The 15,639-nt window shown below is 42.2% G+C and overlaps 1 protein-coding gene across 1 annotated transcript; it reads right to left on the bottom strand.

The window, feature by feature from the left end:
- Positions 1–346: 346 nt before the first annotated feature.
- On the bottom strand, positions 347–4,094 carry LOC109735037 (ATP-dependent Clp protease proteolytic subunit-related protein 2, chloroplastic). The gene is made up of 9 exons (XM_020294229.4): positions 3,924–4,094; positions 3,777–3,823; positions 3,608–3,680; positions 2,565–2,685; positions 2,353–2,490; positions 1,471–1,587; positions 1,305–1,373; positions 1,097–1,192; positions 347–796 (listed from the first exon to the last, which is right to left on the bottom strand). Exons 1-9 carry the CDS (start codon positions 4,001–4,003, stop codon positions 641–643), a joined length of 897 nt encoding a protein of 298 aa, XP_020149818.1. The 5' UTR covers positions 4,004–4,094; the 3' UTR covers positions 347–640.
- Positions 4,095–15,639: the final 11,545 nt, after the last annotated feature.

Genomic DNA, 15,639 nt, shown 5'->3' with positions numbered 1-15,639 from the left:
AGCCCAATGATAGCCCTCCAAGCGGTTGACCAAACGTGGGCACCTGATAGACAGTACAATCATTTCAATCATTGGCGCGAGCGATTCCACAGCTAAGGCATCGGCGATTCGCTCCTCCTGGTCTCTCACGTCCACGCTCGCTACCACCGCTCCTCAATTATCCAGCGACAGTTGCGTTCCACCACTACTATAATCTGCATACACGGTGAGAGTATCAGTTGGCAGTTAGCATGTTGCAGGCAGGCCACGACTAGCGCCCTCCCTGAAAGATCAAAAAACAAAGCTTCAGACAGCCCGCCGCAACCTCCCTGAAGAGAAGATAAGGAAAAGAAAGACGGCAACCAACTATCAGAAATTCCCGCAAAATAAAATAAAATAAACAAAAACTAGTATCAGACAGCGTCTTGCCGGACCACTGACTCAACAAGAACATTAATGTCGCGCGAAATCATCAAACGTGCGCGGCGTTTCTCAGTGTGCTATCGCTCTGTCTTAAAAGTCTGGGGATACCGGAGAGACAAGCTAAATCTCGTACATCCGCATGAACCGATGAAAGGAAGCGTCGAGATTTCGAAGCAGGACTAGACGTGGAAAAACTGTGGCGGTCTACGGCTAACTCTGGTGCGCTGACATCTAAAGATTAGCCGAGTCCCAGATTCCGCAGCTCCTTCTTCTGACCGGTGGTCGAGCCGCCCTCTTTCTTGATCCGGGAAGGCCTGACGATACGGTCGATGATCCCGTATTCGAGGGCTCCTTCGGCGTCAAAGCGCTTCGACCTCGATAGGTCCTCATGAACCTGCCAAAGTAAGCAAATACTTGAGATGAGAGGAATGCAGCTAGGACTATACTTTCAGAGATCAACCTTGCTGAATCATGAGAATGGTGCGCTTATAGGGAAACTGGAAATATGGCATTTCACATCAGATTATTCTTGTTAGTATGATATAGGAGAAAACAAGAACAAATCAAAGCCTAGTTACACATAGTGAAAGTAAGCAGGAAACGCTAAAAGGGGTTTCGACAGTAACTGAAAGCTAAGTATAACTGCAGGTGATGAGGGAGAAAGTGACTGCAACATGCGACAGAAAATGCTGACCTTTTCAACAGAATGGCCCGTGTGTTCTGCTAGCTTGCCATAAAGATAGTTCTTGATCCGATTAAGTTCGTTTGATTCATTTTCTATATCATCAGCCTGTAGGACAAAAGAAGTGTTCGATAAGGCACTTCAGCAATAACAATAATAACTGTAAACCATAGGGATTTTTAACAACAAACTGATCAGTAAGCTTCTGCTATGCCCAGACCTGGCCTCGAGCTGCTCCAGCAGGTGACTGAAGTGAAACACGGCAAAGAGGCATACCCGTACGTGAACCCTACATAGTAGTATAAAAGAGCAGCAAAACAAGCATTATAGCAGGCACAAAGAACCAAACAAGTTCCAGAACGAAGTTGGTATTTAAGTGCCAATACCTTTTGACCAGCTGCAAGAATGAATCCTGCCAAGTTGAATGCAAAGCCCAGGCAATGAGTACCAATTGGACTCTTTAGGCTTAGCATGGTATCATATAACGCCATGCATGGTGTAAGCTGCAATATCAGTAGAGAACACAAAAATTAGAAAGGCTCTCCTTGGCAAATTTGGGTTAGCTATTGGGGGAGAAGCTTTTGTAGCTCTGTACCCATTTTGGAACATTGAAACAAACATCACAAGCCATAAGGTACACTGAAAAACGGATTACAAAATATCCCTGTTGCATTTATCGATGGGACTCACCGTCAATAAAATGGTGCCATGCCCGCACCAATTTACAATGAACTTAAATTCCCAGTGAGCTTTCCAACCAATTAGAATGACTACATTTGCAATATTTGTTATACTGACATCGCTTAATTTTTCCTCCAAGATTATCACGATAGAGATTCTCTCTTTCCAGAATGAGTATTTCCATTTCATAGCGATACAAGTTTTTGCAACAGTTTTGTCCCATAAGAGTAGGACAGCATACCCAACTCAGAACAAAATACTAAGGTTCAGACAATCCCTCACTAAACTGCAGAGTAGCATTGGCAACCAGTCAGATCCACTCAGTTCATCCCAGTATAACTCAGCACAAGATACTAAAGTTCAGGCAATCACTCACTTACTAAGCTACAGAATAGAATTGGCAGCCCTTAGATCCGATCAGTTCAACCCAGTTGTCTTTTTCAAGATATAAACTATGGGGACATCACCTTGGTTTGTGAATTCTTTAGAAGATCGACTTACGGGACACAAGAACAGGACCCAAAAAAAAGTGACATAAAAGAAGGCCAACCAACAAGAACACAAGGGTAGTGTTGTTGAGTTCTTACATCTCCTCCTGGACCATTGATGTATAGAAGAATCTTTTTTGTGTCATCGACACTGTCAAGATACAGCATGCTTGCCAGTACTTGGTTACTGAATTCTTCATCAATAGTGTCCCCGATGAAGATAATCCGTTCACGATACTGTATACAGCAAATAAAAATTAGGCGCCGGTGCAACAGAATTAGTCATTTTATTAGGTATTGCAAGGTCTTACTAAAGCATTCCATATGTCAAGCCACTGCCAGGTTCCTTCACCAGGTGTTCTGTAAGGTACCCGTGGTGTGCCGACAGGCATCATTGAAATACGTGCCCTGGTAGCCCTTTTGTTTGACAACCTAATATGTGTAAATATGAGTAGACTGTCATGCTTAAGGTAACAATGTTTCCAGCAAACCACAGAAAAATTTACTGATACAATCGGCTACCATGAATGTCAACAAATGTGTGGACCTAGCTAGAACAATAACAGATGAACAATAACAGTTGCAGGGTCTGGAATTATCTTCAAGTGTGCTGGCCGCATGGTGATAATATGACTGTCATTGCATATGCTGCTAGAAGGGACTTTCAAAAACCATTCTTTGCAGAAGTGGTCTTCTTGGCTTGCTGGAACATTTGGGCTGTGAGAAATGACAGAGTCTTCAGGAACATAAAGCCTTCCTTTAGAAGGTGGAGAGCATGCTTCATTCATGACATCTCTCTCCTAGCTCATAGGATTAAAGCTAAATATAAGGATAATCTTCTTAGATGGATTTCTTTCTTGCCACCTTGAGGTGAGCTTTGTATTTTTTCCTAGCTCTTAGTTTTTTCCTTTGGTGTGTATACTTTGTAATTATTGTACAGTGTTGAAATAAAAGCAAGAGTTGCGGGGTGGTTGCCCTACAGTACCAGGTCAAAAAAATAAAAAAAATAACAGAAGAAGCATCTCGTTGATACTTGACTGTTACAAGCTCTCATCTTGGTTTGTGCAGAAAACAATTTTGTTGATGAAATGAACATATTCTGAACATTCCACATCCATCGGAAAGCTATATAGATAGAGATCACTAATGTACAGAGCCACTCGACGCAATCATCCATCTATTCGTACGCAGACAGCGATAATTACATGAACAAGCACAGCAGGTAAAACTAGTCAACTACCACCCGAAATGGAGACTGAACAAACACCTGACGAATGTGCAGCAACACACTACACATATCGATACAGCAAGCAAAACAGAGGCTACGCATATGGATGGGCGCGCGCGCACGTACCCCAGGGAGACCCTCCGGTTGACGGCGGTGTAGAACCGGGCGTTGACATTCGGGCACGACGACTCGGACGAGCCTGCTCAGCAATCCAGCCACCAAAACCGAAATCAGCCACCGGAAGAACGAACCCCAGAGTAAAATTCGAACGGTTTGGTTCGGTTTTCGTGCTCACCGAGCCTGGTCTGGGCCTTCAACCCGACGAAGACCTTGGTGCCGACGCTGCGAAAGGGGAAACAGAGACAGAGGCGAGAAGATTGGGGAGGGTCAGCTAGGGTTTCAGGAGAGGGGGCGGCGGAGGGAGACGGAGGAGGAGGCTGACCTGAGAGAGGAGGGCGAGCTGGCGACGGCGCGGGGGTGGAAGCAGGAGGAGTTGGCGGGCGCCGTCCGGCACAGCGCCATTGGAGCAGGGCTGCGGAGTGGCTCGGGAGTGAACAGTGGCGGAACGGATAACGGAGGGAGGAAGAGGGTAGATGTGCGCCAAGATTCGTGCGCCTCCTGATCAAACACATCTTTTACAGCTCCTGGCATCTAAGGCCAACTCCACCGCGCGCGACCCAAATCGTCCGCGGACATCCGTTTGGGGCGAAACAGGGCCCAACAGGCGTACCTAAACGGACAAAGCTGTCCGCAAAGGTCCGGCCCGACCTCAAACGCGGAGCAACTCTGGACGACAAATGCGTCTGAAACGGACGAAAGCGGACGCTCTCGTCGTCCGCCCGTGGACCACATATCAGTGACTACAATAAACGCACGGAGCGCTCCGAGCTCCTCGTGGTTGCCGCCCGCCACCCGCCGCTGTCCTCCGCCAGTCGTCCCGTAGCGCGTCGGGGCCGCCGTGCGGCCCGATATCACCACGGCCGTCGCGCTCCCCCAGCCGTCTCGTAGCACGCCGCCACTGGATCTACTGCTGCTGGAGCTGGCCCTCCTCGCCGACTCCGCCGGCAGCGGGCTGCTGCTACTGGAGCTACCCCTCCTCGCCGACTCCGTCGCCGGCGGGCTGCTGCTGCATGGATCCTCCTCCGCCGGTGTAGCTCTCACCGCGCACGCGGGGGGCGGCAGGAGCAGGCTGCGTGCGCGGCCGAGCGCGCAGCGGGCGGGGAGGGGCGCGCGGCGCGGCCTGATACGTTTCCAACGTATCTATGATTTATGAAGTATTCATGCTGTTATATTATCATTCTTGGATGTTTTACAATCATTTTATAGCAACTTTATATTTTTTTGGGACTAACCTATTGACATAGTGCCCAGTGCCAGTTGCTGTTTTTTTGCTTGTTTTTACATCGCAGAAAATCAATACCAAACGGAGTCCAAACGCAGCGAAACTATTTGGAGAATTTTATGGACCAGAAGACACAACTTGGGCCAATGAAGTACCAGAGGGGTGCCCCGAGGGGGGCACAACCCACCTGTGCTCGCCTGGGGGGCAGGCGCGTCCTGGTGGGTTGTGCCCACCTCGGTGGCCTCCCGCACCGCCTCTTCGCACTATAAATTCCCAAATATTTCAAAAACCCTAGGGGAGTGGATAGATGAGAAGTTCCGCCGCCGCAAACGTCTGTAGCCACGAAAAAACAATCTAGACCCCGTTCTGGCACTCCGGCAGAGGGGGAAATCATCACCGGTGGCCATCTTCGTCATCCCTATGGTCACCATGATGAGGAGGGAGTAGTCCACCCTCGGGGTAGAGGGTTTGTACCAGTAGCTATGTGTTTAATCTCTCTCTCTCTCATGTTCTTGATGGCACGATCTTGATGTATCGCGGGCTTTGTTAATATAGTTGGATCATATGGTGTTTCTCCCTCTATATCTTGTTGTGACGAATTGAGTTTTCCCTTTGAGATTTCGTTTTATCGGATTGAATATTTTTATGAATTTGAGAGCACTTGATATATGCCTTGCATGAATACACGTGGTGACAATGGGGTATTATATTGATTCACTTGATATATGTTTTGGCACTCAACTCGCGGATTTCCGAGGTGACATTGGGGTAATCTATGCATAGGGGTTGATGCATGTTTTCGTCCTTGTTTCTTCGGTAGAAATCTTGGGGCACTCTTTGAGGTTCTTCGTGTTAGATCAAGTATTATGAATCTGAAATTGTTTGATATGTATCGTATAATTAAGAGGTAATATCACCCTAGTCACAAAACTTGCGTTGGATGTGCAGTTTGGTGCTAAAACTTTAAAAACACGGGTTTCTAGTCATGTAACTTGTATTTAGGTGCAAATACGGTCACTTCGGTTGTCTACGCGCGTATGCCCCGCTGATGTGGCATGCCATGAATGCATGGACCCACTATCAGCAACAAATGTCGCTTCAGGATGATATGCGCACGCATTTTTTTGCACAGAACCCCTCAAATTTATTTAATTACGAATAAAGGCCCTAAAATAAAATAAAATAAAATGTTGCGGCTGATGGTTTCGAACCCACGACCACCTAATAATAATACACCCGCACATGAGCAACCTAAATCAAGTACCTATTTGTGTTCATAAAGAGAAACACTGAGTTTTATATTTTTACAATGACGACTACTCATATCCAAATAATTTTTCTCAGACCGAATTTCCATTAAGAGAAAAATTTGTTAGCGCCCAACTTTTTTGAATTTAAACGAGAGAAACTAGTCTAACAATACATGGACAAGTTAATCCTATATAAGCATACAATATCATACCTTCTTTTGGGAAATATTATTCTTTTGGTATTCACGTTCATTTTAAAAAAATCATGTTATTTAAAATATTGTTCTTGGAGCCGCAACAATGAATTGGACTAGTGACTTTCTATAAGAAAGAAGTCGGGCTGACCACGGTACATGAAGCACTTATTTAAATTAATGTGTTAAACTAAATATATTTAGACTCTAAAAAAATTGAATTCAAAATTTCGGGCGAAAAAGAACAAGAATTGATGAGATATTTCGAAAATCGGATTTTGCAGCCCCTTCAAAAAAAACGGAACCGAAAAAATGCTTGCTCATGAACAAGTTTATGTATGTTTTTTGTTAAACATTAAAAAATTTAACGTGTTCTCAAAATTTGAATTTCATTTGAAAAAATTTGGCAAAAAAGATTTTTTGGAAACCTATTTTCTTGGCCGAAGCCGAGAAAGAGGGAAAAAATGTGTCCAGTATAAATGTAAATGTATCTCAACAAAGGCATGAAATTGTGCTTGGGGGGAGTGGTTCGCTAGTGCATGTGCGCATATGTAGTCGTCAGTTCAAACCCCGCCGTGTGCTTTTTATTCCTCATTTCTTGCACCGACATCATGCTGATAAGTGGGACACATATGTGCTGATGGGGGACTTATGTGTGTTTAAATATAGAGGGAGGGTGTTTTGTGAAAAGGCACACGGCGTGTTGAACCAATTTGATTCTGTCACTGATGGTGGGTCATAGCCCTGCTGGCATGCCACGTAAGCACGGGATACGTACGAAGTGACCGTATTTATATGAGATGACAAGTTATGTGACTACAATTCCCTATTTTATAAGTGTTGTAACCAAATTGAACATCAAACGCAGGTTGTATGACTTCCGGTGATATTACCTCTATAATTAACTCATGGATACTTGTGGTGACATTGGAGTATCTAGGTGACAATAGAGTTGGTTGATGCGTATCATATGGTGTTATTTTAGTACGAACTCTTGGATAGATCGAACGGAAAGAATAACTTTGCGTCATTTTAGTACAAACGCTTGAATAGATCGAACGGAAAGAATAACTTTAATGTGGTTTCGTACCCTACAAACAATTTCTTCTTATGTTCTCCACTGGATACGAACTTTGGAGTGATTCTTCATGGCACGTTGAGGGATGGTTATATGATCCAACTAGATTATCATTGTTGAGAGATTGCACTAGCGAAAGTACAGACCCTAGGCCTCATTTTCAAGCATTGCAATACCGTTTGTGCTCCGTTTTATCAATTGCTACCTTGCTATTTTTTATTGTTCCTATTGCAAAAATCAATATCTACTATCATTACTCCATTTGTATCACCATCTCTTCGCCAAACTAGTGCACCTATACAATTTACCATTGTATTTGGTGTGTTAGGGACACAAGAGACTCTTTGCTATTTGGTTGCAGGGTTATTTGAGAGAGACCATATTCATCCTACGCCTTCCACGGATTGATAAATCTTAGGTCATCCACTTGAGGGAAAATTGCTACTGTCCTACAAAACTCTGCGCTTGGAGGCCCAACACGAGTCTACAAGAATAAAGTTGCGTAGTAGAATCAAGCTCTTTTCTGGCGCCGTTGTCGGGAGGTGAGTGCTTGAAGGTATATCTTTAGATCTTGTAACTGAATCTTTTAGTTTCTTGTTTTATCACTAGTTTGGTTTATACAAGAAAACTACAAAAATGGAATTGAGGTTGTATCATATTATTCATCATTATAATGTCTTTCGTGAAAATGATGGAAAGAAAAATTGTTCTCAATTGATAGAAGAAGAATTCAATAAAATGTTTGGCATAAAATATTTCAATGATGAGCATGATTGCAATTTTATTACTATTAATTCTTTGAATATCCATGATGCTAATGATATGCAGAGGTACAAGCTTGGGGATGCTATATTTGATGAAGATGATATTTTTACTCCCTCAAGTTTTGATGAGAAAATTTATTATGATGAAAGCATGCCTCCTATTTATGATGATTATATTGATGAAAGTGGGTTTGGAAGAGTGTCAACTCTAGGTACTAATGATCCCACTATTTTGGAGGGTGTTGAATCTTATTGTTATAATTACGAAAGTGGATTTGGAGATGTCATAACTTCATTTGATTATGAAAACAAAGTTGTTATCTATGATGATTATGGTGATGACATGTATGCTATAAAGAATTATGATAACCATGAAACTTGTCATCATGATTTTAATTTTCAATGTCATGATAGTTATTTTGTTGAGTTTGCTCCCACTACTATTCATGAGAATAAATTTGCTTACACTAGTAGAAAAATGGCCTAATGTGAAGCACATTAGTCCTGGTTTGTAACTGAACCAACACTAATGTGACCATTAGTGCCGGTTCCAACGGCTAGGCGGACGACGCTCATTAGTACCGGTTCGTGGCTAACCTCACGAACCGGTACTAAAGAGGAGGTGGCAGGCTGGTGTTAGGCTGTGGCCCACCAACACCTTTAGTACCGGTTCATGCCACAAACCGATACTAGAGTTTTTTAGTTGATTCTTTCTGCAGCGGCTTTTTAGTCCCACCTCGCTCCACTAACAGGGTTTTTACCACCTTAAATATGTTACTTCTCAAACTATCACGAGCACTTGGTCTTCACTGAACTCTCTGGGTAGGATATGTGGCCGCAATAGGAATCTTCACATAGCAGTAGCGCGTTTTGGCTGAAAGGCGCTACTGATCAATGTATTTTTGATATATATTTTTACATGTTTACACAATCTCTTTCGAAGTATTAGGGTTTCGGACGAAAACTCATCTGTTCCAAAGGCATTTCATTTTTTAAACTTATTGCAACTCCAGACTTTTTGTGTGTTCATTATGCACCATTCAAAGCCACGTCATCAACTTTCAACCCTTTCTGCCTTCATTTTTTATTTTTCTCATGCATATACTGATTTGTTTTGAGCTAAATGACCCTGAAATTGAAAAGCACTATAAATGAACTCTGAAAAGGTTGGAAGTTGGCATGGTATCATCATTTCACCCACATAGCATGTGCAAAAAAGTTAAGAGGGTTACGGCAAAAACTGGATGCACTTCGTGCACAAACTGGATAATCTCTTTCGAAGTATCAGGGTTTCGGACGAAAACTCATCTATTACAAAGGCATTTCATTTTTTAAAACTCATTACAACTCCACACTTTTTGTGTGTTCATTATGCACCATTCAAAGCCACGTCATCAACTTTCAACCCTTTCTGCCTTCATTTTCTATTTTTCATCCATATACTGATTTGTTTTGAGCTAAATGACCCTGAAATTGAAAAGCACTACAAATGAACTCTGAAAAGGTTGAAAGTTGGCATGGTATCATCATTTTACCCACATAGCATGTGCAAAAAGGTTGAGAGGGTTACGGCAAAAACTGGATGCACTTCGTGTACAAACTGGATAATCTCATTCGAAGTATCAGGGTTTCGGACGAAAACTCATCTGTTACAAAGGCACTTCATTTTTTAAACTTATTACAACTCCAGACTTTTTGTGCGTTCAGTATGCACCATTCAATGCCATGTCATCAATTTTCAACCCTTTCTGCCTTTATTTTCTATTTTTCATGCATATACTGATTTTTTGAGCTAAATGACCCTGAAATTGAAAAGCACTACAAATGAACTCTGAAAAGGTTGAAAGTTGGCATGGTATCATCATTTCACCCACATAGCATGTGCAAAAATGTTTAGAGGGTTACGGCAAAAACTGGATGCACTTCGTGTACAAACTGGACAATCTCTTTCAAAGTATCAGGGTTTCGGACGAAAAATCATCTGTTACAAAGGCATTTTATTTTTTAAAACTTATTACAACTCTAGACTTTTTGTGTGTTCATTATGCACCATTCAAAGCCACTTCATCAACTTTCAACCCTTTCTGCCTTCATTTTCTATTTTTCATGCATATACTGATTTGTTTTGAGCTAAATGACCCTAAAATTGAAAAGCACTACAAATGAACTCTGAAAAGGTTGAAAGTTGGCATGGTATCATCATTTCACCCACATAGCATGTGCAAAAATGTTAAGAGGGTTACGGCAAAAACTGGATGCACTTCGTGTACAAACTGGACAATCACTTTCGAAGTATTAGGGTTTCGGACGAAAACTCATCTGTTACAAAGGCATTTCATTTTTTATATTTATTACAACTCCAGACTTTTTGTGCGTTCATTATGCACCATTCAAAGCCACGTCATCAACTTTCAACCCTTTCTGCCTTCATTTTCTATTTTTCATGCAGCGCACCCCCTTTAGTACCAGTTCGTGGCTCCAAACTAGTGATAAAACACACTAATATTAAACATAAGAAAAAAAATCACTGAAAAATCTATTTTTACAGTTAAGTTATTCACAAACTAGTGATTCACACAAATTTCAAATAATTCAAATTTAAACTATTCAAATTTGAAAACTACTGGCACTAACAGAAAGTTTGTAATTTTTTGTACCTAAAACAAAAATATTCACAAAGAAACTCTAAATACAGCAAAAAACAACTCAGAAATAAATAAAAGAAAATAAATAAAGCATAAAAAAACTACATAAAAAACTCCGCGCGCTGCCCAGTGGGCCTGCTTGGCCTTGGGCCAGGAAGCAGGCCCATAAGGCCCAGCAGGCCCACAGGGCAGCGCGGCAAAGTTAGGCCCAGAAGCCTGCTATAGAGAGGAGCTCGAGAGAGCTACCGCATTGGGGCTTATAAACCAGTGCGGACGCCCCTCGGCTAGCGAGGTGGGACTAAACTTGCCGCACCGGTCCTGCGCCAGCGCACCCCTTTAGTACCGGGTCGTGGCTCCAACCGGTACTAAAGGGGTGGTCTTTAGTACCGGTTGGAGCCACGACCCGGTACTAAAGGGGGTCGCTTCCCGCCGTTTGGCCTGGCCAAATTTGACCTTTAGTACCGGTTGGTGGCTCCAACCGGTACTAAAGGCCCCTCCTATATATATAGCACTTACGAAAATTTCAGTTAGTTTCTTCTTCATCTGCTTCGTCGTCGTGCCCGTCCCCGTCCGCCGCGCCCGTCCCCGTCGCGCACGCCTGTCGCCGCCCCCGTCCCCGTCGCGCACGCCTGTCGCCGCCCCCGTCGCGCGCGCCCGTCCCAGCCCCCGTCGTCGCGCGCGCCGCCCCCGGCCCGTTCCGTACGTCGCCGCCCGTCGCCTCGCATCCCCGGCCGTCGCCCCGCTGTAAGACCGCCCCCTGCCACGCGCGCCATGGCGACCCTCACACACACACACACACACACACACACACACTAGTACACACAGTACACACACACACACAGAGATAGATTTTTCTTAATTATTTTCTATTTTCTGTTTTCCAGTTTTATACTTTTAGTTTATATAAATGTTAGATTAATGTCAGTTGTTAGATGATTATATATAGAAATGTTAGATATTAATGTCAAATGTTAGATGAATTAGATAGAAAATGTAGATATTAATGTCAAATGTTAGATGAATTAGCTAGATATTAATGTTAGATGAGTTAGTTTTTTATACTTTTAGTTATAGATGAATTAGATATATTAATGTTAGATGAATTAGATATATTAAATTTAGGTATATGAGATTTGATGATCTAATAATTAATTAAATTTTTACTATAGAACTAGTTTATTTTTAGTAAGAAGCTTAATAGAACTAGTTTATTTTCAGTAAGTGCTTAGTTAAATTAGTTGAATTAATAGAACTAGTTGAATTAATAGAACTAGTAAGTGTTTATCAATTAATGTTTCAACTATGAACATAGGAAATGTTTGATGACGAAAAGGATTTCCTTATTTGCGAATACTGCGAAGACGAGCGCGGCCTGTGTGATAGAAATTTCCTAGTTGATGGTAGGCGCTTCAGCATCAAGCTGGATGAGACCTTCGAAGTGGATACAGTAAGTCGCAACGAAAAGTCTTTTTTCGTAATTAAGCATTACTTATGCTTCATTTGCTTCAACTTATAATTTTAGTTTTTTACTATTCTACTAGCGTATCCCCTGCCATGCAAGAATTTTTGTCTGGGATAAGATAGGTTTCAGTCCTATGAAAACTCTAGAGGTAAATAGAGTTTACTTGAAGACCGAGCATGGTAATACTTTCGACGCAAAATTATACAATGCAGACACCTACACCTATTTTGAATGCAAAACTTGGCAAGCACTATGCAAGGCTTATGCATTTGAGCCTGATATGGTTATCACCTTTGATATTCATCCGGAAGATGATATTGAAGGTAATATCGACATCTGGTTCGATGTGCAGACGCCTCCAGTTCTACCATTATGTGAGTTTCTCAACCATATTTATGTCTTCGATATTGTTTATTCAAAAATAGTTGACAACTAATTTCTATTGACAACTTATTTCCATTCAAGCAAACATGTCCGACGCTTGGTAGACAGGACCGTCCACTGTCCCGGGGCTGAACTAAACTGCGAGGAGATAAGTCATTATGTTTCATGGCTTGAGGATCTTGATGCTGTCAAGAGAAATTATTTTCCTGAACTTGAAAATCTTAGTACTCAAAACGTGCGTCCAATAGTGTTCATATTGAACTACGGTCACATCTATTTAGGAAAGATGGTAAGATTTTTACTATTTGTCCTCAGTGCATCTTTTGCATACATTATTTTTTAAGCTAAACTTCATTGCTAAGTATGTTACTATACGATGTTCTTCAACAGGGACTCCCGATGATAGTTGTGCCTCAGTGGATCGAGACTAACGGTCGCATGTCAATGGTTAGCTTACGGCCAAGACATCCTGCATTGCACATGAGTGCATTCAGGATTTCTAAAACCGAGGAATGCTTAATAGTGAAAGACTGGAGCAAAATTGTGAAGGATCGCAGAGAAGTACTAGGGGGCAGCAATCAGAAGCACAGCCCACGATTAGGAGACAGGTTCATCTGCATGCTCCAATATGATGAATCAGGAGTAGCAGGAGTGATTAGCTAGTTCCTGCTCCTGGTACTTGTCCTCTCATGTCCGTGTTATTCATCCTGAACTTAATCTCAAAGTGATTTGCTTTTGTGGTCTTATGAACGCTTATAATCTCATGACCATGTTGAAGTCGATGATATCTTTGCTTTTTGTACAAGTGAATGTTTCTTCTTTAAGCTAGTGTTGGTGGTGATTAGATAATGATGTTTAAAATAGTGGTAATGACTATATATATGATGATTATTAGCTAGTGTTGTTGGTGATGATATGATGCAAGAGTTTTTATATTAATATGATGATGACGATGATGAGTTATTATATCATTTATGAAAGGGAAAATAAATGGAAAACAATCTCTAAATTAAATGGAAAACACAAAATTAAAGGGAAAATAAATAATAAAACCAAAACCCCTAAACCTTTTAGTACCGGTTGGTGTTAGAAACCGGTACTAAAGGTCTCGCCACCCCCGGCGCTGGCTCGTACCACGTGGTGGCCCTTTAGTGCCGGATCGTGTTGAACCGGTACTAAGGGGGGGACCTTTAGTCCCCACCCTTTAGTGCCGGTTATAGAACCGGCACTAAAGGGCCTTACGAACCGGTGATAATGCCCGGTTCTGCACTAGTGTTATGTGGAGAGTAAGAAAATTTCAATGCTTATGGATCATGAAAAGAATGCTTTATGTGATAGTTATATTATTGAGTTCATTCATGATGCTACTGAAAATCATTATGAGAGAGGAATATATTCTTCTACATATAGCAATAATATCAAGTTTCCTCTCTATGTGTTGAAAATCTTGAAGTTTTGCTTGCTTTGCCTTCCTATGCTAGTTGATTCTTGCTCCCATAAATTGTTTGCTCACAAAATCCCTGTGCATAGAAAGAATCTTAGGCTTAAATGTGCTTGCCATGTGATTCATGATGCTCTCTTTGTGTTTCAATTCTTATCTTTTATGTGAGCATCATTGAAATCATCATGCCTAGCTAAAAAGGCATTAAAGAAAAGCGCTTGTTGGGAGACAACCCAACACTTTTACCTACTATTTTTGTGTGTTCACATGATTAAGATACTGTATTAATCATGTGTTATAGCTTTTGCTTCAATAAAGTGCCAAGTAAAGCCTTTGGGATAGTCTGGATGATAGTTGACTTGATTCTATGCAAAATAGAAACTTTTGCTTCTAGTAACATAATTGTTTAAATTCACTGGAACGTGATAAAATTCTGATTTTTACAGATTATTGATATACAAATTTTCTATGTTGTCCTACTTTTTCAGAATTTTTGAGTAGTAGAAGTGTGGTAGTTGTCCAGATCATTACAGACTGATCTGTTTTTGACAGATTCTGTTTTCAATGCATAGTTTGCTTGTTTCCTAGTTTCTATGGCTTATATTGCTCAATATAAATTGTGATGATAAGGTATAGTAGGTATTGTGTGCGAACAATTATGAATCTTGTATTTGACAGTACCAAAAGTGAATGGTTTGCTCTTTATCATACTAACCTATCTCACGAAGTTCCATTAAGTTTTGTGTGATTGAAGTTTTCAAGTTTTGGGTGAGATATCGATATGAGGAGAAGGAGTGAAGGAGTGACAAGACCCTAAGCTTGGGGATGCCCAAGGCACCCCAAGGTAATATTCAAGGAAGATCCCAGCAATTAAGCTTGGGGATGCCCCGGAAGGCATCCCCTCTTTCGTCTCCAACATTATCGGTAACTAAGGGAGTCCTGGACTAAGGGGTCCTCGGGCGTCCGGCCTATTAGCCATGGGCCAGACTGATGGGTTGTGAAGATACGAAGACCGAACACTCCACCCGTGTCCGGATGGGACTCTCCTTGGCGTGGAAGGCAAGCTTGGCGACCAAATATGAAGATTCCTTTCTCTGTAACCGACCTTATGTAACCCTAGATCCCTCCGGTGCCTATATAAACCGAAGGGCTTAGTCCGGATCGAGAGACTCATAACCATAGTCATACAGGCTAGACTTCTAGGGTTTAGCCATTACGATCTCGTGGTAGATCAACTCTTGTAACACTCATATTCGTCAAGATCAATCAAGCAGGAAGTAAGGTATTACCTCTAGAGAGGGCCCAAACCTGGGTAAACATTGTGTCCCCCGTCTCCTGTTACCATCGATCCTAGATGCACGGTTTGGGACCCCCTACCCGAGATCCGCCGGTTTTGACACCAACATTGGTGCTTTCATTGAGAGTTCCACTGTGCCGTCGTCAAGAGGTTTGATAGGCCCTTCGATCATCTACAACGATGTTGTCCAAAGGGAAGTCTTCCTGCCGGACAGATCTTCGTATTCGGCGGCTTCGCACTGTGGGCCAACTCGCTTGGCCATCTGGAGCAGGTCGAAAGCTATGCCCCTGGCCGTCAGGTC

Source organism: Aegilops tauschii, chromosome 7 (genome assembly GCF_002575655.3).
Source record: "Aegilops tauschii subsp. strangulata cultivar AL8/78 chromosome 7, Aet v6.0, whole genome shotgun sequence".
In the NCBI taxonomy this organism is placed as follows: domain Eukaryota; kingdom Viridiplantae; phylum Streptophyta; class Magnoliopsida; order Poales; family Poaceae; genus Aegilops; species Aegilops tauschii.
Note: the sequence above shows the minus strand (reverse complement) of the source record. Positions and strands in the feature narration are given on the sequence as shown.

Bases quoted from the DNA above. Each gene is read 5' to 3' on its own strand.
- LOC109735037 (XM_020294229.4), bottom strand. From the start codon at position 4,003: ATGGCGCTGTGCCGGACGGCGCCCGCCAACTCCTCCTGCTTCCACCCC. The intron at 3,681-3,776 runs GTGAGCACGAAA...ATTGCTGAGCAG, and splicing joins GAAGGCCCAGACCAGGCTCG to GCTCGTCCGAGTCGTCGTGC. The intron at 1,374-1,470 runs GTATTGGCACTT...ACTACTATGTAG, and splicing joins TTCTTGCAGCTGGTCAAAAG to GGTTCACGTACGGGTATGCC.